This window comes from Herpailurus yagouaroundi, unplaced genomic scaffold (assembly GCF_014898765.1).
Source record: "Herpailurus yagouaroundi ecotype Mexico unplaced genomic scaffold, PumYag 141, whole genome shotgun sequence".
Classification (NCBI taxonomy): domain Eukaryota; kingdom Metazoa; phylum Chordata; class Mammalia; order Carnivora; family Felidae; genus Herpailurus; species Herpailurus yagouaroundi.
Genome location: NW_024412396.1, coordinates 50,045,315 through 50,071,848, shown reverse-complemented (window position 1 = coordinate 50,071,848; position 26,534 = coordinate 50,045,315). Strand labels below are relative to the sequence as shown.

The window sequence follows — 26,534 nt, the reverse complement described above, 5'->3', positions numbered from 1 at the left end:
AACCCAGAAATAAACCCATGCATAAGTGGTCAGTTAGTGTAGGACAAAGGAGCCAAGAATATACAATGGGGAAAGGACAGTCTCCAATAAATGATGTTAGGAAAACTGGACAGTGACATACAAAAGAATGAAACTGGACCCCTATCTCACACCATACACAAAAATTAACTCAAAAAGTAGATTAAAGACTTGAACGTAAGACCTAAAACCATAAAACTCCTAGAAGAAAACATAGGTGGTAAGCTCTTTGATGTGGGTCTTGGTGATGATATTTTGGATTTGACACCAAAAGCAAAGCCGACAAAAGCAAAAATAAACAAGTGGGACTACATCCAACCAAAAAGCTTCTCTACAGTAAAGAAAAAAACAAAATGAAAAGGCAACCTCCCAAATGGGACAAAAATATTTGCAAATCTTGTATCTGATAGAGGGTTAATACCCAAAATATATAAAGAACTCATACAACTCAGTGGTAAAAACAAACAATCCAATTAAAAATAGCAGAAGAATGGAATAGGTGTTCCTCCAAAGAAGACATACAAATGCTAACAGGTATATGTAAAGGTGCTCAACGTCCCCAATCACCAGGGACATGCAAATCAAAACCACAAGGTGGTATCACTTCACACCTGTTAAGAATGGCTATAATCAAAAAGACAAGAAGTAACAAGTGTTGCACTGTTGGTGGGAATGTAAATTGGTATAGCCACTATGTAAAACTAGAGAGGTTCCTCAAAATATTAAAAATATAACTCTCATACGATCCAGCAATTCCACTTCTAGGTATCTATCCAAAGAAAACAAAAACACTAACTCGTTGCATGTTCACCCTATGTTCATTGCATGATTTACAACAGCCAAAATGTAGAAACAACCTAAGTGTCCGTGGACGGATGAATGAATAAAGAAAATGTGGTACATATACACACTAGAATATTATTCAGTCATAAAAAGAATGAGATCTTGTCATTGAGCTCAACATGGACGGACCTTGAGGGCACCATGCTAAGTAAAATAAGTCAGACAGGGAAAGGCATATACCATATGATCTCACATGTGAAATCTAAAAGGAAACCAAAAAGCCAAGCTCAGAGATACAGAGAACAGATTCACAGTTGCCAGAGGATAGGGGAAAAATTACCCACGTGACTATTTTTAAGTGAATAATCCAGTGGCATTAAGCACATTCACGTTGTGCAATCATCCCTGCCATCCACCTGCAGAACTTTTTTCATCTTAAAAACCTGAAGCTCTGTGCCCATTAAAAAAAACTCCCCATTCTCCCCTCTGGCCAGCATCCAGTAACTACCATTCTGCTTTCTGTCTCTGAATCTGATTGCTCTAGCTACCTCAATAAGTGGAAATTATACAACATTAGTCTTCCTGTGATTGGCTTCTTGTAGTTAGCATAAATCTTCCAGGTTCATCCATGATGTCACATGTGTCAGGACTTCCTTCCTTTTTAAACGCTGAGTAATATTCCATTGTTGGCACACACCACATTTTGTTTATCCATTCATCCACTGATGGGACACTTGGGATGCTTCCACCTTTAGGCTATTGTGAATAATGCTGCTATGAACCTGAGTGTACAAATATCCAGTCACGGCCCTGCTTTCAGTTCTTTTGGGGTATACATCCAGAAGTGGAATTTCTGAATTGTATCGTCTTTCTATTTTTACAGTTTTTAGAAAACACCATACTATGGCACTGAACTTGAAGCAAGAGTAAGGAGGGAAAGTAGGAGACAAGGATTGAGAGAACTTGTTTTGTTTTTGAGAACACTGTACAATATAAGTAACGTATTACATGACTCCAGAACCACGATGATACATCTTACACTACACATAATACTAGACAGATCTCTAAGATCTCTGTGTTGTCCAGTTCAGGTATTACATAATTTAAGAGAAGCCTAAAAAATGCATGGAGAATTCAGAAAGGAATAAAAAAGACAGTTTAGTGCTCAAAAGCGAAACCTGATCGGTGTTATGAGGTCAAAGACTTCCAATGAGTTGATATAGAGGGAAAAACGCTGAAGGAGGATCCTTTTCAAATAAACTAAGTCTCATTTTACGGGAACCTTTGCTCCCTTAGAATAAGATCCTTGGATGTGGTCTAACATTTGAATTCTGCATCGTAATTACAAGGTAGGTTTATAGTATGGTCACGAATGTGTAAGAGGTTGTAACCTGAAGGGCAGCGGTGGCTCCTTCTCTGTTTTAGAGGAAGTAGTTTTACAATATTGCAAGAAACAGGCTAGAAATACTGCAGTAGGTAAATTATAAGGAAGGTTCTTCTGATTTTTCAGATTGCTTAATAAAAAAAAAAAAATGCATTATAGGAGCGCCTGGGTGGCTCAGTCAGTTGAGTGTCCGGATCTTGTGGTTCACAGGTTCGAGCCCCATATCGGGCTCTGCACTGACAGCACAGAGCCTGCTTACGACTCTGTTTCCCTCGCTCTCTGCCCCTCCCCCACTTGCTCTCTATCTCTCTCTCAAAATAAATAAAAATAAACTTTAAAAAAATAGTAAAAAATAACAAAATGCATTATTTATGAAATTTAAGGTTAATGCATTTTAACTTGAGGTTAAGCATTTTCTTGAAACCAGAAGAACAGGGGGGACATAGGTTACGTTTCAGAAAAATTTTATGTGTTTTATGTATTCTTTTCTTTAGGGCTGGTATTACAAGGTAATGAGGCATTTTGGATGTTGCTAGGGATTCCAGAAACATACAGAACGTAATCCCGCCCTCACGGAAGTTACAGTCTTATTGGGGACAATTTACCCAAGAAGTAAGTAGGATAAAAGATGACAAAAATACAGTGGAGTGCCAAACTTTGTCTTATAAATTGTAAGTGCTGTAGGGATTTTAAAAATGGCAAGATGAATCTAATTATATGAATACAGATTATTGGACAAACCTGAACTGGAAACTTAGAGGATAAGAAGGATTTGTATATGTGGACAGGTGTTTGCAGAAATATGAAAATTCACTCATTCATATATTCAATCAGAATTTTGTAAGTCCCTTCTATGGGCTGGGCACTGCGGTAGGTCCCAGAATTTCAGAATCAAATTGGAACTCCTCCTTGCCCTCTAGAGAATTACGGCCCTAGTGGGGGAACCGTCAGGTCATCCAGAAAGATACTAGAGTGTCATAAATGTCACAGTAGATACAAGTCAGTGCTCAGTGCAGTCAAATACCATCTAGCTCATACTGGGGGTGGGAGTGGGGGAGGGTTGGAAAGGAGAAAGGACAAATAGCAATTAGCCACATTGGGGGGAAGCAGGCAAGAGGAGGCATATGGTGCTTGGGCAGAGGAAACTAGATGTGAATAAAGGAACAGAGAGTGAACGTGCCGTATGATGGGTGAGAAAACCGCTTAGCTCTGCAGTTTTGACGAGATGGTTCCTCTGCCACCTGCTTTCCAAAGCATATCCGCGCATCTTCACGTGTAGATGAGGCGTCTGGGTCCCTGCCCAAGAGCAAGACGAGCCCTTACAAGCAATCAACCGAGAGGAGTTACACTTAGGATTGTCTAAGCCACATGCGATCCATCCAATCCTCTACAGAATCACTGCCTTACCCTTGGGTTTTGTCGGACCAGAAAGAGACTTGGACTGTAATAGTCTTGTCCCTCACAAAACGGTTTTCGTTGACTTGCACTGATGTGTGTTGACGTCCTGTAGCTCACGCCAAGAAGTAGCCCCTTGAAGCACACTGCTGTGTTGGGAGGGCACTCTTACTTCTTTCGGTGTCCTCTCTCTAAAGCATATGAACTACTTCTTGGAGAATAAGAGCCAGGAAAAAGCTTCATTTGCCTCCAGAGTATAGCTTCCTTTTTGAAAATGAGAACTATATACCCTGATTTTTCTTGTTTCCCTTTTTGTCTCGATGGTTAAGAGACTCAGAACCAAATTTAACCTTGATCACAGTAATTTTATTTCATCTTGTATTTGAAAAATTGGAAATATCTTGACTTTTGGACTGGATCCTCCTTTTATGTTTTGTTATTTTACTGCATGTGGCTTTCTATTTTAAGACTCTATGGTAGGGATGGAAAGTATGTTGTACCTGCTAGCTACAATGCCACCTCAAGACAGGGGTCAGAAGTGCCGAAGCTGGCCGCTTTGTATCACGCAGTCATGCGATCCTAGCAGAGGGCTGGCATTTGTCCGCAAGGGGGCATTTGCCACCTTCAGTTCTGCACACCAGGGGCATGTCTCGGAATGAATGAAGGAATGCAGAGTATTCTAATTCTGTCCTTTGAAAGGTGGATGTAACAAGTGGAGAGAGAAACAACCACACGGAGGGAGGTGGAATCTCGAATACGGCAGAGTTGCTAACCTGGAAAACAGTGGAGGCCAGCCACCGAGGGGACAGCAGACGACCTGGTATCAGGGATGGACTAACAGATTTGCTGTTTAGCCACTACAACTGCTAATTCTCCCAAATAAGGTGGCAGGTTTTTTTTTTTTTTTAATTTTGTTTAACATTTATTTATTTATTAAAAAAAAATTTTTTTTAACGTTTATCATTTTTGAGAGACAGAGAGAGACAGAGCATGAGCAGGGAAGGGGCAGAGAGAAGGAGACACAGAATCCGAAGCAGTCTCCAGGCTCTGAGCCGTCAGCACAGAGCCGGACGCAGGGCTCGAACCCACGAACTGCGAGATCATGACCCAAGCTGAAGTGGGATACTCAGCCGACTGAGCCACCCAGGCACCCCCAGTGTTTATTTATTTTTGAGAGACAGGGAGAGACAGAGTGCAAGCAGGGGAGGGGCAGAGAGAGAGAGGGAGACACAGAATCCGAAGCAGGCTCCAGGATGTGAGCTTTCAGTGGGGCTCAAACTCAGGGACCATAAGATCATGACCTGAGCCGAAGGTGGATGCTTAACTGACTGAACCACTCAAACGCCCCAAGGTTGCAAGTTTTTATGAGGTCCAGCCCCTGAGACTGATTGTTCCTTATGCTTATGTACAGTAACTTTCCTTAAAGAGGTAAACTGAGGGTGCCTCTCTTTGATAATCAAAAGGCTATTGCAGATGACTCAAATTCTCTGCGTAAACAGAGGAGGATAAGGATATGTACATACACACAACGGCAATTTACATTGGAGAACAGTAGAAAAGATGACTAAACACCGAAGGCCTGCAAGGGTCATATTTCTAAAAACGAGCGGCGATGTCAAGATTCCATGTTCCAATGTCTGATCAACTACAAACAATTCACTCATTAAAAAAACAAAACAAAAAAGCTAAACTCTTGTCAAATTCTAAAACATCTTCATTTGGGTTTGTCTCATGAACAAACATGTCTTAATGAGAAGTGAATGGAAGGCGGAAAAAACCCTCAGTCACTTTTCAGTCCAGTTGAATATAAAACGCAGTGATTCTTCTTCCTGATAACCACAAACACATAAATAACAGTAAAATAGAAACTTCTAAGCAGCCGACCTCTTTACTTCATCTCGCCATCTTACAGCCAGGTTGGCTTCCCAAGTTACATCCTTAGTTTGTACTGGGGAAACATGCTTTGTTTTCTTGATGTAGCTAAGGGGACATTACGCGTGTTCAAGCAGTTCCTCTCTGGTATCAGGTAACCGCTTAGCCGGGATTTAGGTTTAGGGAAGAGGGCTCCTGATACCTATGTTAGAGTCCTGTCTGGAAATACTTGTGTGTTCCAAAGAGGAGAATACAAAGAAGTAGGAGACGCTATTGTTCCACTTTTACCAGCGAAGCTCTTCATTCGGAGGACAAGAGAATCCGAGTCTTTCTCTTTATAATTTCAAGGAATAAAGCATAAATATCCGCACAGATCATGCCAACGGGGCAATGCACATCAAGTCACCGTTCTCCACGTCCTACACTTACCCACCCACACACTTTGGGGCCCAGTACACTCTACAGATCAGGCGAGCAGCGTTGTAAATATTTCCATGCACAAAGCTTGCTGTTTCCAAAGACAGGCATGGCTTAGCATGCCATTTCTTTCTTTAGAACTTTTAGGAGCAATTATGACCTGGGGATAGAAGGATGGTAAAGCAAAGGTATGTGCCTGTAACAAGCATTTCATTGAAATTAGCAGCAAGATGTGTGGGTTCATGGGATGGATAACCACAGAGTATAGATTGATAACTTGTAGCGATAAGTAGAAAAACTTACAAAGTAAGGCAATGCTATGCTGGTTACCTGCCCAGTTCAGGAATACAAGAATAAACAGGATCTTTTCCCACCCAAAGTGAACGGATATTACACAGGACAATACGAATCTGCAGCAAGAGGCAGTGGTAGGTACAAGCCTCACAATCCAGGGTGCCAAGCATTTTTTCCAGGAGGTGTGTGCGCTTCTGTAACATAAATGTAATTTGAGAAAGGGGCCGCTGCGCTTTCCTTGTCTCTTTCTAACAAAGTAGTAATTGTTAACAATTGAAGAATCATCACTCCTCTCTTGGCAGTTTGCCAGCTCAGCAAGAGACAGTATCAATTTTCAGATCTTATCTTTCTTAGTGGTCCACTTCTTAATCCATTTCAGGAATAGAGTTCCCTGGTTTTCTTTAAGGCAAATGAACCCCCTTAGAGGACCATGGAAGTGTTCCCCTCCATCCCCCCCCAAACTGAAAGCCAGCTTGTTTCCTCCCCCACTTCCAACCAGGTTGTTCTGCTACGCTTGGGTTTTGTTTCTGAATGTAGAAACAGTTACTAAATGAAAAGAAGAGGCCTCGGGACAGGAAAGCATGAAATTTCAATGGCTGACAGCCAGGCGACTTTGCCATGGAGAGGGATCCACATCCTTCATGTGTGGCTGCAGCTAGATTAAGGCTAGCACCACACACACCGTTAAAACACCACTTATACAACACGGCCTATAATGAAGTGAGTGCTGTGACCAGTTGCTTAGAACTTAGTGGTATAAACCTAATTGATGGAGATTTTTTTTCCCTGGCTCCTCGCACTGCACAGTAAAGACATTCACTCTGTTGATGTTTGTTCTAAGGGTGTACAAGTTGGGTATGGTATGGTTAAGTCAGTGTGGCTCTGGAGGAGATGAGAACAAGGCTTGGCAGGGGCAAGCTGATTATACTCGGCGTCCCAGAGAGAAGGTCACTGCGTGCCACACGGGGTCACAGAGGAAAACACCAGTGTGGTCAGGAGACAGAAGACAGGAGTGAGGAGAAAGCCGAGGCCATAACCTTACTTGGGATTTCCCTGGGAAAGGCAAGGCAGAGCAGGGTAAACAGCTTAAGGCTGGCTCGTGTTAAGGATTCTGGTGGGCTACGGGCTCCAGCAGTGCTCTCTAGTTGTACCTGGCCCTGGAGCAATCTGGGGCAAGGGAAATGTGGGTGTTCCATGTGAGAGTTAGATAAGGAGGCGGTTGGGGATATAAACTTGGGACTGGTTCGCTTCCATTTGAAAGGCATACTCGTGGGCAAGTTGTTATGATCTCTAGGAATTAGCTAGCCCTGGGAGGGGCAGTTTCTCTCTGGCTCGGTGAGGCCCCAAATGTCAAAGCATCGAGAATACAGAAAACGTAGTTAACTGGCTCTGTGACGAAGGGATGCCAAACAGACAATACAGAATCTAAGAAGACGCAAAATAATGTATCTATTTAAATACGACCCTTGCCTGGGGCAGCATAGTGGGGGTCTTAGAAAGTCTGAGTCCCCAGCATGCTTTAGTGCAGCTCCTTCGTTCTTTGATCAGGACAACTGATGTTTTCTGTCTTAGATAACATGCTATGCAAACATACTTCAATCCTCGCATCTAACCTGCCTGCCTCCCTAACCCCATATATGAGGAGGCTCTAGGATCATTACAGCTCGTGATAACATTCGTCTATGACTGTGGTTTAAGGGACCTCTGGCCTGAGCAGTGATCGTGCCTCTACTGCATTCACAGCAAGGAGAAAACAAGCATCCGGGTGATGGGACACGGACGCTGGGGTTCTGCCTCCTCACTTTGTGAACTACGTATTTCTCCTATTCAGGGAGAGGCAGCCCATGGCCATCTGACACCTACCACCTGCCAGGCTGGTGGGCCTGCCTCCGGAGCCTCCCAGCTGGTCGTGCTGCACCATGGCAGCCTGGTCTTCTGAGGCCCCCTGACCCACTCTGCGTCGAGGCCGTGCACGCTTGGCATGAGGTCTTACCGCCTCAGCTAACTACAAAGTACAGCATCACCCTCCCTAGCTTATGTGCCGCTCAGGCTCAGCAGGGCTGTGTTTGCAAGAGATTTAAGTGTTGAGAGATGGGCTCTTTCCCAAGGCTTCTCTCCTGATGATCCTACTTTGCCATGTAATGTTCTGGGTGGACTGTAAGGGATACTAATGAAATAGGTTCAAGGAAAGTGATATTACAACGGCGGCAGGGTCCAAGTCTCACAGTCCTGGAAGCCGATGGGACATTAGTGCTTCTTGGCAGGCCATCGGTTTAGTTTGGAGCTTGATGTCGCATTCATTCTCCTGGCTGCCAGTCTCCTCAAGGAAATATTGACCTTCTCGTTTTAGTTTTCTATATTTCATTAGTTGTTCATCATTGGATATCAGAATTAAAGGCCCATTGGCCAAGTATTACCAATAGAACTCGAGTTGTTTTCAGTTTTTCTGGTACATTTTGGTAGATGACCAAGCCATGGATTTGGTGTTCCCTTCTCTCTTCTCATTCCTTTTTGGAAAGAGTTTAGATGGGCTGGGGAAAGATATTTGAAGCTCTCTGATCCAATGTAAATGAATCCTGTGGTGGGTAAATAATTTTCCTCCCTCCTTTGCTCTCCTGGGGTATTTTGATGAATAATGCTTCTCAAATAAGCTTGTAAGTATTCCCCCAGAGGTAAGAAGGGTATTAAGCTCATAGCAGGTGTGCCATTAATGCTTCAGTGTGTAGGGTAGAGCAAAGAGGAAAGGAATCATCAAAACCTTGTGGTTTCAGAGAATTTTCTGGAAAGTTTTGAAGGCCACAGCTGGGAACAAAATACTGTGGGGCAGCGCTGGTGAAGTGTGGGTACAGCCTCACAAGATCAAGTCAGGCCGTCCCTTCAATGTCAGATTTCTACGGATGGGTGGTAGGCTGGGATTTACGGTTTGTTTTGTGGCCAGTTATAGCACATGCTGATCTTAACTCAGACACACAGCATAATTACTCACTCAACCTCACCCCCCAAAAATTATTTTTTAATTTTCTTCCTTCCTGCCTCCCATTATTTGAAAGTCCAGTTCACAAACTACACAACTCTAGTCTAAAAGCCTTCTTTAAAATAATAAATATCACTGAGAACATTCTCTTTAGAGGCTATTGCGATGAACTTCAAATATCATTCTCTCCAATGTATTCTGTTACACTTTACCTGTGATAACTCAATTATAGCTTTAGTTTCTTTCTTTGACTGGCCTCAATGCCCCATGGTTTTAAACAAAACCCTCCAGAATAGTGAGGAAATTTCTTACTGCCACAGCGCCACCTACTGGCAGGCTATTACAGAAGCAAGCTAGGAGTAGCTTAACTTTGACCCACAGTTTGGAGACTCCTGAGCTCTGGTTTTACAAAATGCCAATTTCCTTGTCATTTTGAGAAACTATCGCTTCTCTTGATAGCTAGTAAGCCTCTTGCTGTGGCATAAAGTCAGCAAGTTATAATAAAAAAATATGCTCTTATTCTTACTGTTACCTTAAATTGGCCCTGACTTCACCGACTTTGATTTTCTCTGTCCTATAACTGTAGCAAGGGCTCCAGATTGTGTGGGCAAGGGTTTGGATCTGGCGAAAATAACCTGGGGAGCTTCCAAAGGTCCTGAAAAATGTAAAAAAAAAAAACAACAAAAAAACAAAAAAAAAATCCCTACTTAACACTTTATTTGATCTTGGTGAAAGGACAAGAGGTCAAATCTAAAACTAGGTTTCAGGATAGGACAAAAACCAGACAGAAGACTAGCCAGGGACACCAGGCCCAGAAAAGCGCCTCGTATCTAGCATTAGGTGGCGGGCGACAGAAGGAACCAAAGAAGGAAAGAGAAGGCTGAGAAATACATTGAACATAAAGAAAGGAGAAAACACCTCTGTGTATTTCAAGAAAACAAAACAAAACAAGGCTTTAGGGGATCACTGTTTGCCCAGATGCTGATGCTCCATTTCCGGCCAAACACCAAACCTGTGCCCTTTGCTTTCTAACACCATAAGAGTACGTAAACCCAAATTCTTATCCCTCTGGCTCTGGGAAGAGAAGAACGTTTTGGGAGTAACAAAGGATGTGAGACACTAGGGCAAGCATCTTAAGAGCTTTATTCATTTTCACTATTAACTTCTTATATTCCAGATCCATCCAGGATCTATAACAACTAGATAACGCTTGGTGAAAAGAATAAGAATCTGATAATAAAAAGAGATCATTCTGCTGAGAATTGCCCAGCAAATCATTTCGCTTGAAAGTTAAAGTGACTTCTAGATCCTCAGAGTTTAAGGTCCGCTGGGTTTACTTTCTATTAAAGTAAGTTCCTTTGTCTTGTATTACAGGGAGGCAGGGAGGTGGGCGGGCAGAGGCACACTGATGGGCTGCTGCCCCAGCCCCATGCAAACAAGGAGGATAAAGCTAAAATGTATGTTTTATCAAGGCCCCAAATAGCAAATATTTAACAAGGACACTGTTGCTCACTTCTTGTAAATGAAATCCAGCATTGGTGTTCAAAGAATCTTTCCACCAACTCCAGACCAGTAAGAGCTTTTTAAACAAAACAAAACAAAACAAAACAAACAAACTGGGGTGGGGGGCAGATAGAGGCCGGGCTCCAGGACAGAAGAGGCGTAGGCAGAAGCTAGGGCCAGGGATGAGGGCAGCTGGTATGGCCTCAGACCTTGCAAGAATGGTAGTTTACGCTATGAAGTCCGCATGAGAGAAATGCCAGTTATCTAATCTGGTACTCTCTGCTATTTTAGTTCCCCATCACCACTTCTAAACTCCAGAACGCCATGGTTATAAAGAACGAAGGCCAATGGCTTTGGCTTTGAGCCAAAGGCCCTCGCTCTAGCTTCCTTCTCAAATTTCCAAATTTGCTGACTCTACGTCTTGCCTCCCATAGCAAACTCAGAATATATAGCCTGAGGTAGGGAAGTCAAGGAAAAAGTCACATTCATGGAGCATTCCAGACCTTTTGCTAGCAGCTTTCATGTCCACTACCTCATTTAACATCCACACTTAAAAGACTGTCACTAGGTCACCATCAGTGGGGAAGGATTCTGAGTTGTTTTTCAACAGAGCCCTGGGATGAACCAGTATCTCAGTCAGGCGCCCAAGGAACAAAGTCACACAGCTTTAAGACCTGGTTGGCTAGACTTGCAGAAGAGTCAAGGGGCCAGGAAACAGACTTTTGCTATATTCGTGGACTCAATAATACCATGTTTAACCAACTGAGTTAACTGGACCAGACAGGGGCTAAATACCTTTCAAAGTCAGCGTAGCGATTCCTGTAGAGGCACAAACTTCCTATCTCTGAGAGCCATATAACTGACTTATTACAGGGGCTACTCTCCCTTCTTCTGGGTTTAAAGAAAAATGTCTCTAATAGCTACCTAACCTTTTTATAGGACAGCCTTCTGAACCCCTAGACTAACACCTTTAAATCTGTGTGTCATACAGAAAAACGCATGATTTGTAGCTGAAACACTCAAGTGCCAGGTAGTTACTTACGAGCTGTATAAATAACTCTAACAGGGTTAGTTACTATTATACCGCTAAGGCAAAAACGTTTATTGGGAAGTGTGGAAAATGCCTGAGACTCGTGTACCAAGTTCATCAGTGTTTCTTTAACTGAGGATCGGGAACACCAGGAAAATCACAGACTAGAAATGAATTCAAGGCACTTGAGAGGTCCAGAGTCAATGGAGATAAAAGCAGTGAACAGCTGGCTACCTAAACAAGGCGAAAAAAAATAATGCACTTGTCTTAAAGTAGAAGCAGAGGGAAAAGGGAGATACTAGAATCCGGGGATTCTATTATACAATATACAGTATACAACCTTTATATAACTAATATACAACTTTTCTCTTTGTTCTGCGGTTTTAGGCTGACGCTGCGTTCATTACAATGATTACAAAATCTCTAACACATAACTTCAGCAGTCAATAAATATTAATTCATAAGCGAGATGCTGAGAGTATGACCCACCTGGACCCTCAAATTTCCAACTTCCCTGGCCAGAGTCTATGCAGAACATTCAGTTTTGTACTTAATGTGTTAGTTAGACCTGCAAATACCAGTAGGCAGGTTTCCTGGATCTCCTATGCTTTGCAAACCTCTCTGGCTGCAGCAGTTTGTGGACAGATATATTCAGCTGTGCATACAGTGCACAGTTCTCCCGGCCGCCCACTTCCCAGGCTGCGCCACTTCCAGGGGGAAATGTTCATTCCTTAAAAATAACTACCATATCCTAGTCATTCTTTTTGGGGGGAGGGGAGGGGCAAGTAGATACCCATCAACTATTTCTTGAATTCGGGTTCTAAAATATTAAGCAGAGAACGAAGTCTTTATACTCTTACAACCTGATGTGGGTGTGGTTATAGAGCTTTTCTCTATATATGGCTTCCTTGAACCCCACAGTAAGCCGGAGGTGTGCGTAATTCTCCCTGTGATACAGTCTAACCAGGCTTCTTAGAGATCTGGCATCATGTTAAGGTGTATTATGTTGCACGCACACCCCTCATCCCTTGGCTCTAGACTCCCTGACGGCTCCTTATTGCACTCAGGACCAAGTTCCCTACACGGCTCGCAAACCAGCCCTGCTACCTCCGTGACCTCTCTCTTGCTGCTCCCTGCTCGTGCCCTAGTCCCCTGCCACAGTGACACACGAGGGCTCCCAGAACACGGGGCATTTTCACCCCGCCCCCGACTGTGCAGTATTGCTCCCTCTTCCTGGCACTCCTTTAGTCCCGCACAGCTGCCCCCCCCCCCCCCTTCCCGCCGGCAGACATGTCAACGTTCAACCCTCCGCCTAGATGTTTCTGCCTCCAGAAAGCCCTCTCTAATCCCTTAAGAGCCTGGGCCAGGTCGCTCGGGTTCAAATACTGCCCCACCATTTACTAGCTGTGAGATGTTAGATATGTTTCATAATCTGTGCCTTTATTTCTTCAGCTGTAAAACAGGGAACACAGTTCCTATTATATGCCTGTTTTGTAGACAAATGAGTTGTTACATGTGAGGCATTCAGAACTGTGCCGGGCACAGCGGGTGTTCCGCCAACCGTCTATGGTTATTCTCTGCATCCCCAGGACCTGACACTTACCCACCCTGCAGCCCCGCTCCCTGCTGACTCTCCTCTTTTCCTAAGTCTGTAAGTTCCCTGACAGGAGGGATGGCCTGGTCCACCCTTTATGTCCCTCAGCTGACATCTCATTCTCTCCACAGTAGGTATTCAATAATAAGTATTTGTTGAACTGAATCCAAGTGATTTTCTTTTAGTTTTCTGATTACTTATCAGTATATTCTTACGAGTTAGTACTCACAGAAAACTATGCCTGGACCAATGTTGCCTGACTTAGATGTGGATACCTACACGAGAGGTTTTAAAAAGACCTCAGTAAGCACCTGGCAATGGATCAATATAGGCCATTACATTAGCATGACAGGGACTATGATCGAAGACCAGAGCTCCATTGTCCTGAAGAGTGAGGGAGAGACACTACCGGTGGGAATACGATATGAACAGTGAAACACCGGTCAAATACCAGCCTAAATGCTGCAAATCTGATAGCATTCTCCCAGACCAAGGAATGTCATCTACCCTGAACTAGTTCTGGAAAACCATTCCATCCTAAAGTGCCCATTTGCCAATGCTTCAAAAGCCTGGATGCTTCCTCGTTCTTTGAACTGCAGGTTTCTTCGGAGGCAGAAGACAGAATATGCCCAGCCCAGCACCCTCCCTGTCGTCCCAGCCGCGGAAGAGCTGGTGTGTCCACTAACCTGTGGAGCTGGTGATGGGCACAAAGGCTGCAGAGTTAAGGCTGCTCTGGAGTCCATTCAGCTGCCCTTCTGTGGACCCTCTGAAACACAAGCAGCTTGGTTAGATCAGCAGATAGAAAGGTTAGATCAAATGCAGGCCCTCCAATGGCTTTGCCTCTCGCTCTCGGTGTTCTCTGTCACATGGCTCATTCCCTTGCTTCTTTCAAGACTTTGTACAAATGTCATCTTAGCAGAAAGGACTCCTGTGACCAACTACCCCGTCTTCTGAAATATTACATATATTGAAGTTTGTTGTACATCTCTCTCCACTGGAAGGTAATTGCAAGAAAGCACAGGCTTGGACTACTGCTGTGTCTCCAGTGCCTGGCACCTAATAAGCGTTCAACAAATATTTCTTTACTGAATGAATAAATGAAATTTCCAGTATTGACTTGGATAAATTATAAGTAAAGGCATTAAAAAAAAACAAAACAAAAAACCCCACCAAGGTTCATGTAGACCAGCGGTTCTCATCTGAGGTAGAAAGGAGGGACAGACTTTGTCCCCACCCCCACCCTTCCACAAGGGACGTTTGGCAATGTTGACACATTGTTGTAACAACAGCGAGGTCTATTGGCATCTGGTGGGTAGAGGCCAGGGATGGTGCTAAATATCTCCTAAAGTGCACTGGGAGGTGCCCCCAAAGGATTTTGTAGCCCAAGATGTCAATAGCTGAATTTGAGGGGCACCCGGGTGGTTGTGTCGGTTAAGCGTCCAACTCTTGATTTCGGCTCAGGTCTCATGATCTCATGGTTCATGAGTTCAAGCCCCACATCGGGCTCCACGCAGACAGTGTGGAGCCTGCTTGGGATTCTCTCTCTCTTTCTCTCAAAATAAATAAACTTAAAAAAAAAAATAGCGCTGAAGTTGAGGAACTGTTATATAGAGGCCCCCCCCCCCCCGCCCCCATGCCAACTTTGACAAGAGACAGGACAGAGTAAATTGGATGCTTTGGGCACAGGTTACCCAGCCACATGTCTTAGAAATTCTATGACTAGCTTGATGCCCTACAGACCATGCTGGATCTCCTCACTACAGGCTCTTACAGATCTGTAATTCTTTCATTGCATTTACCAAAACTGTAATTACGGGATTGTGTAACTGGTTGCTTAATATCTGTCATCCTTGCTAAAAAGTAAGCTCCGTAAAGGCAGAGATTATATCAGCTCGTTCACTGTTGTAGCCATAGCTGTTAATATTGCACTTTGCACAGATCAGGTATCTAATAAATATTTAAAAAAATAATCTGATCCATTGCCCCACAAATACAAATTACTTGTTGGACCCATCTACCTTGATTTTAGTTGACGTGTAAAAATTTTACTTTGTAAGACTAAAAGTTTCATACACTCGGTTCTTTATTTCTTGAGCAGCAATCAATCCAACCTTTAGAACCCTTCTCCTGACACTGTTTGTCCATTTATTCATCCATGCAAAAAGTATTCCATGCTTGGTACTAGTGAGGAGGCAGATATTAGGCAAAGACATAAGGGACAAACTATGTGATAAATGCTAAGGAGAAACAGCACGAAGTGTTTTTAAAAAAAGAATGAAACAAGGGAACCTCATTGAGATGTGACACCGGTGGTCAAGGATGGTCTTTCTGAAACTGTCGTATTTCAGCAAAGTCATGAAGTTAGGAGAAGTAGCTATTGGCCAAGAGTAGGGATCAGGAAAGAGCTTTTTGTGGAGAAGAAATAGAATATATGTATAATGATCCTGAGGCAGAAAGGGGTTTAGAATGTCCGAGGAGTTTTAAAGACCAGCAAGATGGAGGGATGGTCAAGCAGTGTTTGTCAAATGTCCTTGACAGGAACCACCTGGGGTCACTTGTTAATCACACAGCTCTCCAGGCCCTTCCCTTAGAGATTCTGACTCAGTGGGTCCGGGATAAAGTGTGAGAACCTAGGCTTTTTATAGCTCCCAGGTGTCCAAGTGACTTGTATCAGCAGAGAAGTGAGGAAAACGTTGACTAGTGGGCAAAGGGGAAGGTGATGCGAAGAGCACTTGGAGACGCTGGCAGACGCTTAGGTGCCCAGGGGGTTCCCCCCCCCACTCCTCCTCACTGATGGAGAGCACACCCCAGCAGTGATGCAAGGATCACACTCTCTTGGACCCCTTCCCCTCCAGCAAGCTGTGATCGCGGCCCCACCACTCCTTTCCACTTTCATTGGAGGACAAGGGAATGGTAGAGACAAACAGGAGAGAAAGGAACACAGGGAATTCTCCCTTGTCCCACAAGCCTCAACCTTGAATAGCTACATGGGGAATGCTTATCCATTGTATTTCAGCCCTTTATAGACCCAAAGAACTACCCAAAGCATCTCTAGCTGATATTGGCTCTTCCAGGTCCAAGCGAAAAAGGGAAAGTTCCAGAACCTAGGATGGGCTCTTTCCTCTACAGAGGTTAAAAACCCTTAGGGCCATTTGCCTGGGTTAGGGGCAGCCGCGTCAAGAAAAGCCACGAAGCCGGTCTCAGTATGGCGCAGAACAGCAAAAGGGAACCAGGCAGGCGAAATAGCAGAGCCAGTAGAAGAAACAAAAGCAGCAAACAAGGAGCTACCCGAGGGAGAACAGAGTCCCTGGGTGTTTAGAACTAGTGAGTCTGGATCCTTAAACTCCTTCTCCTCTCTTCTCCTCCCTGAAATTCTTTTCCTCTTTTCCCCCCTTCTCTGGAATTCTTATCCCACCGTTCACCTTCATGGGCTGGCTCCTGTTCCTCTCCCTCTGTCCATCCCCTGTCACTCTTCCACCCTGCCTTCTCCATCAACTCCCATCACAGGCCTTGGGAGCCACTGCTGACTCAAACTTCGAACACTTCTTTTTTTTTTTCAACTTTTTTTTTTTTTTTTTTAATTTATTTTTGGGACAGAGAGAGACAGAGCATGAACGGGGGCGGGGCAGAGAGAGAGGGAGACACAGAATCGGAAACAGGCTCCAGGCTCCGAGCCATCAGCCCAGAGCCCGACGCGGGGCTCGAACTCACAGACCGCGAGATCGTGACCTGGCTGAAGTCGGACGCTTAACCGACTGCGCCACCCAGGCGCCCCAAACTTCGAACACTTCTAATGAGCCTACTGTTTCTAGCACAGGCGCCCCATTTCCCCCCGCGGTGGAGAAATGTGTCCAACAGCCATTCAAGAGGAAATTCAGAGTGGACTTTTCCATGAAAACACTGGTACACAAAGTGGTTTGGGTCTATGTTATTACTACTTCAGGCACATCGTGGGTAAATACGCTTTTGTCATGCAAGCATCATTTCCCTGGGAAAATACATTCCAGCCTCTGGTCAACCCACTCCTAAGTGAGAACTTTTGAACCACAGCTTACTTAGGGCGCTTGTTGATCTGCTTCTGCGATAATTCTTTGCAGCTTTCCTGGGAGTGCCTGTGTTTTAGGAACTCCTTATGTAGTCAGCTGCTTGTCTGAGTCAGTTACTGTCCTTTAACATTAAGTTACCACGACCTACCTCGTAGGGTTGTTGAGGATTAAGGAAGATGGCGACTGTAAGGCACATCTTAGCACGGTATCTAGTATTATATCAATGGCTAAACAAACATTAACTTTTATTGGAATTGGTATTTTTACTTAGAATTGCTAACCATCCTTGCATTCACTATAAGCTTATCCACGTACAGAAATATTAAGTCGGGTGACGCAGTGACTCTGACTGAATATGGAATGTGGGTGCTAAATAGGAGAATGTCCACAACATACTCAGAACCTGGAAGTTAACAGCAACTTGCTATTAAAGTCAAAAGGTAGTCAACTGGTGGCCTATGAGGCAGAAATCTCATGGTCACAACTACTCTTAAACTCTCTTAGAAGAGAGGTCTCATTTGAGATCGACAAACTACCTCTCGATAAATCTAATATACACATTTTTCAGTATCAGAATGAACCACCGTTTCTTCAACTGTGCACCAAATGAAGCAGCTGGCTTGTCATAGAACACATGTCTTTCAGCATGAGAATTACACACGGCACAGAGGATGTCCGTCCTACACAAGAGGCTCATGGGAAATGAGACTGATGGGAGAAACGATGCGCCTCCCAGCTCTCCCCAAGAAGAACATCACACGGAGTCGGCCGCCACTGAAACCATACAGTCTCTTTCTCTCTGAAGAGCTGAACGTGCAAAGCTAAATGTGTGTTTGGTGCAGCTCTGTTACCTGCTGTTTTCCGATCATGGAACATATGGAATATGAAGACCAAAAGATGAACTCAGGAAAGTGCCTTATAAAAGTATTGAGTTTTGCAGTGAGGAATACCGAAAAGATGGGACAAGACAGGTGCCGTTAATTTTACAACATACAAAAGTTAGAGTTTAAACCAAGGAGAGTGCTAGATGTGACCATGCAGTCCCGTAGTGTTCCATAACTGCTCTTCTTGGAAGTGGTATAGGTTCCAGAAGACAGCAGAATAGGAGATATAGCCCAGGGTTGGGAGTTTGAGGCTTCCTACAACCTCAACTGTGGTGATGGGCTTAGTTCAGACTCTTCTCCACACAACGAACCGTGTTATTATCAAAAGCTGCCGAAGGGCAGGCTTCCCGGTTACCAGAGCCACGTCAAAACTGAAACAAGATATGATGTAGCCATGAACAGGAGCACGCTAGTCGCAACCAAGAATTCTAATTAGAAGAATTCCATTAATAATGACATGCTTTTTTCAACGAAGGCAGATTCTTTCCTTGGGATGTGTTCATGGCTAGTACCCGAAGAGTTTCCTTACGTATTAAATGTTTACTTTCTAACCCGGGATTCAAGTCACTTGCTCCACTCCCACTTACTCCTTTGATCTCTTGCCTTTTCCTGAAGTCCAAGAAAAGGCCTGACATGGGCATTATTTCTACCCTGAGTAAGGAAGAACAGCCTTCCTGGGCCTCTCAAAGACATTGTTCGGGAATGCATTACAAGTAAATAGTATCCCTACAAGCCGAAATAGTGCCTACATTTATTATTGAAAGATGTCTCCTAGTACCGGTCTCTACTTGGGAAATAAATGCCAATCAAACAGCTGGCTAGGAATGCCACTGGCGTCAAGAGCACACCATACAGCCAGCCTATACGACATATCATCGCCAGTCAAGGAGGGTAATAATAAGCAAAATCCCTACTATCCATTTTGCTGGTAAGGCTTCGGACGTGCTTTTTCGTGGATCTTTATTTCCTTTATTTGTGGTTTCCTCTGTTCTTTTTTCCCCATTATTTTGATCAGTGGAAACTTTTCTGAAAGTGATATCCTTTCTTTAAGATCTGTTTTGTTCATTACTTCACAAGATTGACTGTGGTTTGGTGCTATATTGTTTCTCTTCGAGTTCTTTTCAAGGCTTTCCACATCTCTAACACAGAGGTACCAGGTTTCTGTTCCAATGGTTTAAGTGAAAGTTTATCTTGGATTCATGCCACCACATCGGGGATGACCTTTCTATAGAAGGAAGGAGCCACAAAAGAAAAGTGCTCAAGATTTCACAGGAAGAGGAGAGCTCGAAATGCTGACCTTGCCAGGGCTGTGGCAGACGGGCATGGTGGCATCTGTGAAGGTCCTGAAAAGAAACCCCGCACTTGCTCATTTTTATAAAACTTTGGTGACAACCAAACTTCTTTTAACTCCCAAAGGAGAGAAGAAATCTCAAGGCACAAGTTAGGTTATAGAACTGAATTCCAAAAGGGACAAGTACTCTGGAGTCTTCTTAGCAAATGTTTACTCACAGATGAAACATCTCACAATGTTCCTTACAACCTACATGCACGTAGGTGTATGTGTGCTTCCTCCTTTAATCCATCAGTCCAGGGATTATGTATGCATCTCACAAACAGAAGCTAATATACTAATCCTTGGCAAACAACAATTAGAACATTATTAATTTGGGTCTGAAAACAAGACCAACTCAAGAAGCACTTTGTGAAGTCAACTTTTGTGCAGTAGTGGTGCATAAGGCTCCATTTTATAAATATACTACACATTGTCTAACCCACGATCCATTATATTTGTTGTTTTATTCCTTTTCATTCCTAGTATTATCTATGTGGGTCTTTCCTCTTTTTTAAATTTACCGTATTAGTCTTTCTAGATGTGACCCCGTCTACCATTTGTTGTCAGTTTCATTCATTCCTTCACCCAGTATTTAATGAGTATCTACCATGTGCCAAACACTGCTCGAGGCACTGTTCTCTCGTGTTCTCCCACGTGCTGGGCTGTTCTAGGTGATTTCTGTATTTTTATTATTTTATTTTGATTTTGATTAATTTGCTCTTGTTCTTTTTATAGTTTTTCAAGTTAAATGATTAGCTCACTTATTTTCAATCGTTCTTGTCTTTTTAATAAATTCAAAGTTCCAGGTTTACTTTTGAGAGCAGTTTTGGCTATCCCACAAATGTGGTACGTAGCATTTTCCACAGCCATCCACTTCTAAGTGTTTTATGATTTTCATTATGATAACCTAACAGCTGGGTATTACGTACTGAATTTTTTTAAATTTCCAAACACACGAGTCTTTTTTAAACATTACCTTTTGGTTTTTCCTAATTAAAATGTTTTTTACTGTTGAAGAGTGTAAACGGATACAGATTTTTTGAAATGTGTGGAGCCTTCATTTGTGACAGTATGTGTTGAATTTTTGTAAACATATCCTCGAAGAGAATGTATATTCTCCCTACTGGATGCAGGAGTCTATGCAGAGCTATTAATGTTTTTCAGACTATGACCTGTGGCTCGTAAGGGGGTTGCAAAATCAATTTAGGGGACCCAATCGGCATTTTTCAAATAATAGGAAATAATATTTTGTGAAACTTTTATTTCATATACATAATTTAGATATTTTTACTAGGTTGCATATAAAATGTATTTTTTTCAATATTATAAGTGGTGGTCAGAAAACATGAAAAGCCACTTACCAAAGCAAATTGTTATTCTATATTTCAGATAGTCCAAATCCTCAGAAATTTGTATGAGGCACCTATCAGTTATTGATAGAAGCAGATTTAAATAAATCACCCACTATGATTAATAACTTTCCAACATTTCTTTATACTGTTATCAGCATTTGATTTATAGATTTTGAATTTATTATGCTAACTGCGTACCAGTGCTTTTCTTCATCCCAGTGAATGCTTTTTGCTTAATTCTATTTTCTCTGTTGCTATACTCATGCCCCTAATTAGTATTGCGTGGTTTACCTTCTTCTAATGCTTCGCACTGTGAACTTTTACTGTAGGTATCTCTCTTTTAAGCAGGCTACAACCGAACATGTTAAAAAGTACAATTTCTGGGTGCCTGGGTGTCTCAGTTGGTTAAGTGTCCAACTCGATCTCAGCTCAGGTCTTGACCTCATGGTCGTGAGTTCAAGTTCTACTTTGGGCTCCACAGTGGATGTGAAGCCTATTTAAAAAAATGCAATTTCATAATCTATCTTTTAATAGAAGAGTATAATCCTGTTAACATTTAGTGTGATTACTCATATAATTGGATATATTTCTACTATCTTAGTTTTTATTTTCCACTTACCATCCTTTTCCTTTGCCTGCCTTCCACTTTTTCTTTTCCTGCCTTCCACTGGACTCAAAAATTTCTACATTCTCTTCTCTTTCCTTCTGTTGATTTGAAAGCTACAGAGTATATATCAATTATTTAGCTATTTTTTTTCTAAGCGTAAAATTTAGTTCTTTTTTCCACTTTTTTTCCCTTAATATTTCTGTCTTGCCCTTAGAACTTGACACAGACCTGCTATCTTTTTGCCATCCACTGAATCCTCTTGGCCTTCAGTCTTGTCTTTGTTGTCCCAAACATGTTTTATATTTTTAAAAGACCAACAATTATGTTTACAGTCATTAGCATTTATTATCACTTAATAAAAGTCTGGCCCCTCACTGCTTCATGTTATCCAGCACTTCTGTGTTCACTTTTATCTTATCCAGTCTTTGCTAGTTCTTCCAGTGAAGGTCATGTGGTATACTCTTAGACTTTGAATATCTCAAATTATTTTTATTTTGGCTTTTCTCTTGAATGACAGTTTAGCTGTGTATAAAATTCTAGACTGAAAGTTACTTCACCACAACATTCTGAAGCTGTTAGCTCTTGTTTTCTGCCACCTACTATTTCTAAAAAAAAGAATGTGGGATTCTGTGTTCCTTTGTGAATTTTCTCTCAAGTAGCATGTAACTCTTCCCTTTATGCTCAGTGTTCTGCAGTTTCACTATGATATGTCTAGATGTGCATTTATTTTGGTACATGGGATGAATATTTTAGCCGAGGACTCATTTATTTCTTCAATTCCAGAGAAGTCTCAGTTATTATTTCTTAAAGCGTAACCTGTCCACCTCTTCCTCAGGTTTCCTTTCTGATACTCTGATCAGAATCACATGTTACAAGATAAGCCTACCAGATACCGGACCTAACATGTCTGGCTGTTCAAAAATGTTAATTTCATTTCTAAGGAATTCATGTTCCAGTTGTCAGCTTTGTTGGCAATCCTTCTTAGATTCAGATTTACTCATGTGTTTTGCAACTTTAGTTTGTAGGCTCATTCTGAATAGGAATCATTTCTTCCCTTGTCTCTGTATTTGCTCACCCCTCCCTGGCAGAAGTTTTTATAACTGCTTCCACCTAGGGCCCATCACCCTAGTCCAGAACCAGACTTTCCAGTGGTATTTCAGTGCTCTTGCCTCAGTCATATTTAGAAATCCAGGTGAGTTTTGAAACATGAGCAGGTGCAAGGGTGTGTCATTATCCTCCTGACTCTGTAGGCCCACAGCCTCATATAAAGATGTGGCCTCAGGCAATGGGTCCATGTCAGTTTCATCAGTCTCCCATTAGGAGAGCCCACTGCATTCCAATAGTATCTTGGTGCTACTGACATTTTGGACTGGATAATTCTTTGTTGTGGAGAACTATCAGGTGCTTTTCAGGACGTTTACCAGCATCCCTACACTCGATTCATTAGATGCCAATTGAAACCCCTCGCCCCTGCCCAGCTATGGTAATCAAAAATTACTCCAGGCATTCCCAGATGTCTTCTGGGGCCACATCGTCCCCAGCTGAAAAATTACTGTTTTATTGCCAATTAATGAGCCTGGCTTCTTCGTCTTTCCTCTTGGGTAGGGAGGGAACTTTTAGGCCCCAACATGCTACAGGGGCTGAACTCTGGGCTGTCACTGCCTGCTCCCAAAGCAGAATTCAGAAAGCTTGCTGTTTCAGCCTCATTCACTGGTCCTCAGCTATTTCTGCACATTTGGGAGCCAAGGAGAGGCTTCCCTCGTTCTGAAGGTCAGCTAGGTCCTTTTGGTGTTTTTTATCACTGCAGTGTATTTGAAGCAGAAGGAGAGTATTAAGTGTGAACTTATGGAGACAACTTGACTGGGAGTCAGTGTGTCCAAATCTAATCTTTTGTTTTATTTGAAGCTAAGCCCTTGCCTTCAATAGTCATTAGCATTATTAGCATTCAGGATCTCAGAATGCATTTGAATTTCCATAGCCTTGCCAGATAGAGCCAAATCATACTTACGAGTATCAGCTTACTAACAACAAGAATGCAATTTCTTTTAATAGGGCACAGTGGTGGCAGCAGAAATTATAACTGTACCAGCACACACGCACTGGACACTTGATATATGTCAGGAAAACACCTGATCTCATTTAATCCTAAGAACAATTCCTCAACGTAGGTAATATTGTACAGATAATGAAACAGAGGCTTAGAGATAGCTCCAAATAACAGTCAATTAAATGAAGGCGCTTGGATTCAAATCTAATATGAAATCCTGGGCTGTTAGCAATTGGGCTTTACTGCTCTACTCTACTCTATGCAGTATAAATAAGTAATGATGGGATAATTGCTATTTGGTCATCCCTGACACATACACCTTGATATGCAAACCACGTCACCACCACCACCCCAACCACCGTCTCTAGCACATCTCTGTCTTTACCACTGTCTCCTCCACCACCATCTCCTGTGACCTTGTCATGAATATAAGCTAGATCAGGGGCCAGGGAATACATTTCTCTCTCCGCTCTTAAAGATAAACTTCATGGAAACCGGGCTTGTGTCTGTCCTGTCCACTGGTGTTATTACCAATACTTAGAGCAATGCCCTGCATAATGGACATTCGGTACATATGTGATAAAAGGGTAAAGACAAGATATCTGTCCCTAGAGGCTTATGAGAAGAACACATATAAAAAGGAAAATTAGACAAGGAAGTAGATGGTAGAGTTAGCTGAAGCTCTTGGCAAAGCTGCATCAAGGTGATAAATTAAAACCTGATCTTGAATAAAACACAGGACTTAGCTTCAAGAGGGCAAAGGGCATGAGGAAGAGGGGATAACATGAGCATGTAGGAACACTATATGGAAGCACGTGTGTGGAGCACACTGTAAGACTGTATAGAAAAGGCTGCAGACAGGATAGAGGACATTTTGCAGAAGGCTTTCCTGTCAGACTAAGGACTCTCAACTTTACTGTGTAGGCACCTGGAAGCCTCCAAAGATTTTGGAAAAAAGGTTCAAAGAACTATTTTAAAGATGATATTTTAAAATTGTTTCCTAGGCCTACTCATGTACCCCATTTCTTTAAGAACCAATTTGGATAGTTTAAGATTGCTACCCTGTTCTACTTGGGTGTTCTTTTTAGTCAAGAACCAATCTCCATAGTTCATATTTTTGAAAATATTACCTTTCATTCAGTTTTAAAATTTAGTAGCACATAATTATGCAGGGTTCTCAAAATTTTCAGTCTCCCCTATATCTACTTTTAAAACATTTTTCTTATTTTTAATTCTCTTCTTTGTCTGGCAGAGCTATGTTTATTTTATCCTTCTCTGTCCCCCTACCCCAAACTAAATAAGGTTTTGAATATAACTTTTTTGCTGCTTTTGACTTTATATTGGTTTTCTTCTTGATTTCCTTTGATTTTTTTTTTTATTAGCTTTGTTTTATTGACCCTTTTCTAACTTCAAAAGATGGAAGCTTAGTTCAGGTATGACAAATATGTGGTGTGCACATTAACCACTCATCCTCCCTACCTGCGGCAGACATTACTAATCTATCAGAGCACTCTTTCTTGCCAGGCTCAGAGAAGTGCTCATAACTCTTGTCAACAAAACACTCTCGGTAATCAGCCAAAGCTAGTATATCAGTTGAAGCCAATCTGCCATTTGTGTCTTCGTTAATTTCTTTTCAATCTTCCTACATTATAACAATGAAAATAACTAAGATTACGAATTTACCTTTGAGTACATCTTTGGTTACATTTCAACTTTAAGTTTTGATATATATGCTTCTTTTCATTATTTTAAAAAATATTTCAGCTTTAGGGATGCCTAGGTGGCTCAGTCAGTTAAGCATCCAACTCTTGATCTCGGCTCAGGTCATGACATCAAGGTTTGTGTGTTTGAGCACCATACCAGACTCTGAGCTGAGCATGGAGCCTACTTGGGATTCATATTCTCTCTCTCTCATTCTCTCTCTCTCTCTCAAAATAAATAAACATTAAAAAAATAAAAAATAAAAACTCCAAAATTATTTGGGCATTTTGTATAGACTTTTATTCTAATATCTCATTTTATTGCAAAGTAGTCTGAGAATGAGGTCTGTATGCTTCTATTCTTTGAGGATTCAGTTGAAATGTTCCAGTTTTTTAAATATATTGTTTAATGTTTACTTATTTTTGAAAGGGAGAGACAGAGTGCGAGCCGGGGAAGGGCAGATGGGGGCAGGGGGTGACAGAATCCGAAGCAGGCTCGATGTGGGGCTCGAATTTAGGAACTGCAAGATCATGAGTTGAGCAGAAGCCACACACCCAACCAACTGAGCCACCTAGGTACCCCTGTTCTAGTTTTGAAGAATATTCCATGGGAGCTCTGCAGGGCACAAAACTGTGTACCTATTAATTTAATCTCACAATTATGTTGTTCAAAACCCTCATGCCCTTATGTTGGGTCTATTTTGCCTATAATAATGACTATTACTTCTCTTTCTGGAATTTGTTATTTTAGGTAGAATCTACCTTTTATCTCAATATTTTTACCTTTGTATACTTTTCCTCAGAATTTTGAAAGAATTTTTGAAATCTGTCCTCTATTTTACTAATTAAGTTTTCTACAGTGCCCAATTCACTGTGGTTAACCCAATTTTTCACTTAGGTATTTCTCATATCCTCCCTGAACGCAGACTGCTTGCTGTCTACATGAGATAGCTTTTTGAAGCTCTACACATCAATGCACTCTATGCTTAACTTTTGTCAAGAATACACATTAGGGATTTTCTAAAATGTTGTTTTCTTGCTTGTTTTAATGGATTTCAGGGGTTGACAGCTCCCCTAAATCTTCTCCATGGAGCTTTCTTTTAAGCTATAGGCCCCAAGATTTTTAAATATTTGCTCACCCTCTGAGAGGAAAGTCTAACTTTGCCGTTAAAGGCTCATGATTATGGAAGAACTGATACGGATTCTACAAAATCCATAAGATCCTACCTAAATCTTTTAAAAAGGGATTTTCCTATGCAGATAATAAAGAAAAGTGAGAGGAGGGAAATATCCAGCAGTTA

The 26,534-nt window shown here is 42.2% G+C and overlaps 1 protein-coding gene across 15 annotated transcripts in view; it reads right to left on the bottom strand.

Moving 5' to 3' along the window:
* TTLL5 (tubulin tyrosine ligase like 5) overlaps positions 1-26,534 on the bottom strand; it is a 284,194-nt gene that overhangs the window by 36,242 nt on the left and 221,418 nt on the right. For 6 of the 15 annotated variants that reach the window (XM_040477750.1, XM_040477757.1, XM_040477754.1 and 3 more), the window contains 2 exons: positions 13,951-14,030; positions 3,218-3,481 (listed from right to left, as the gene is read on the bottom strand). The exons of 1 other annotated variant lie outside the window; for it this stretch is intronic. In XM_040477750.1, the coding sequence (XP_040333684.1) occupies positions 3,273-3,481; positions 13,951-14,030 (289 nt within the window). In that variant the 3' untranslated portion in view covers positions 3,218-3,272. Of the gene's footprint in view, positions 1-3,216; positions 3,482-9,669; positions 9,793-13,950; positions 14,031-26,534 lie in introns of those variants that run through there. 8 more of the 15 variants (XM_040477753.1, XM_040477760.1, XM_040477761.1 and 5 more) reach the window with 5 other exon arrangements.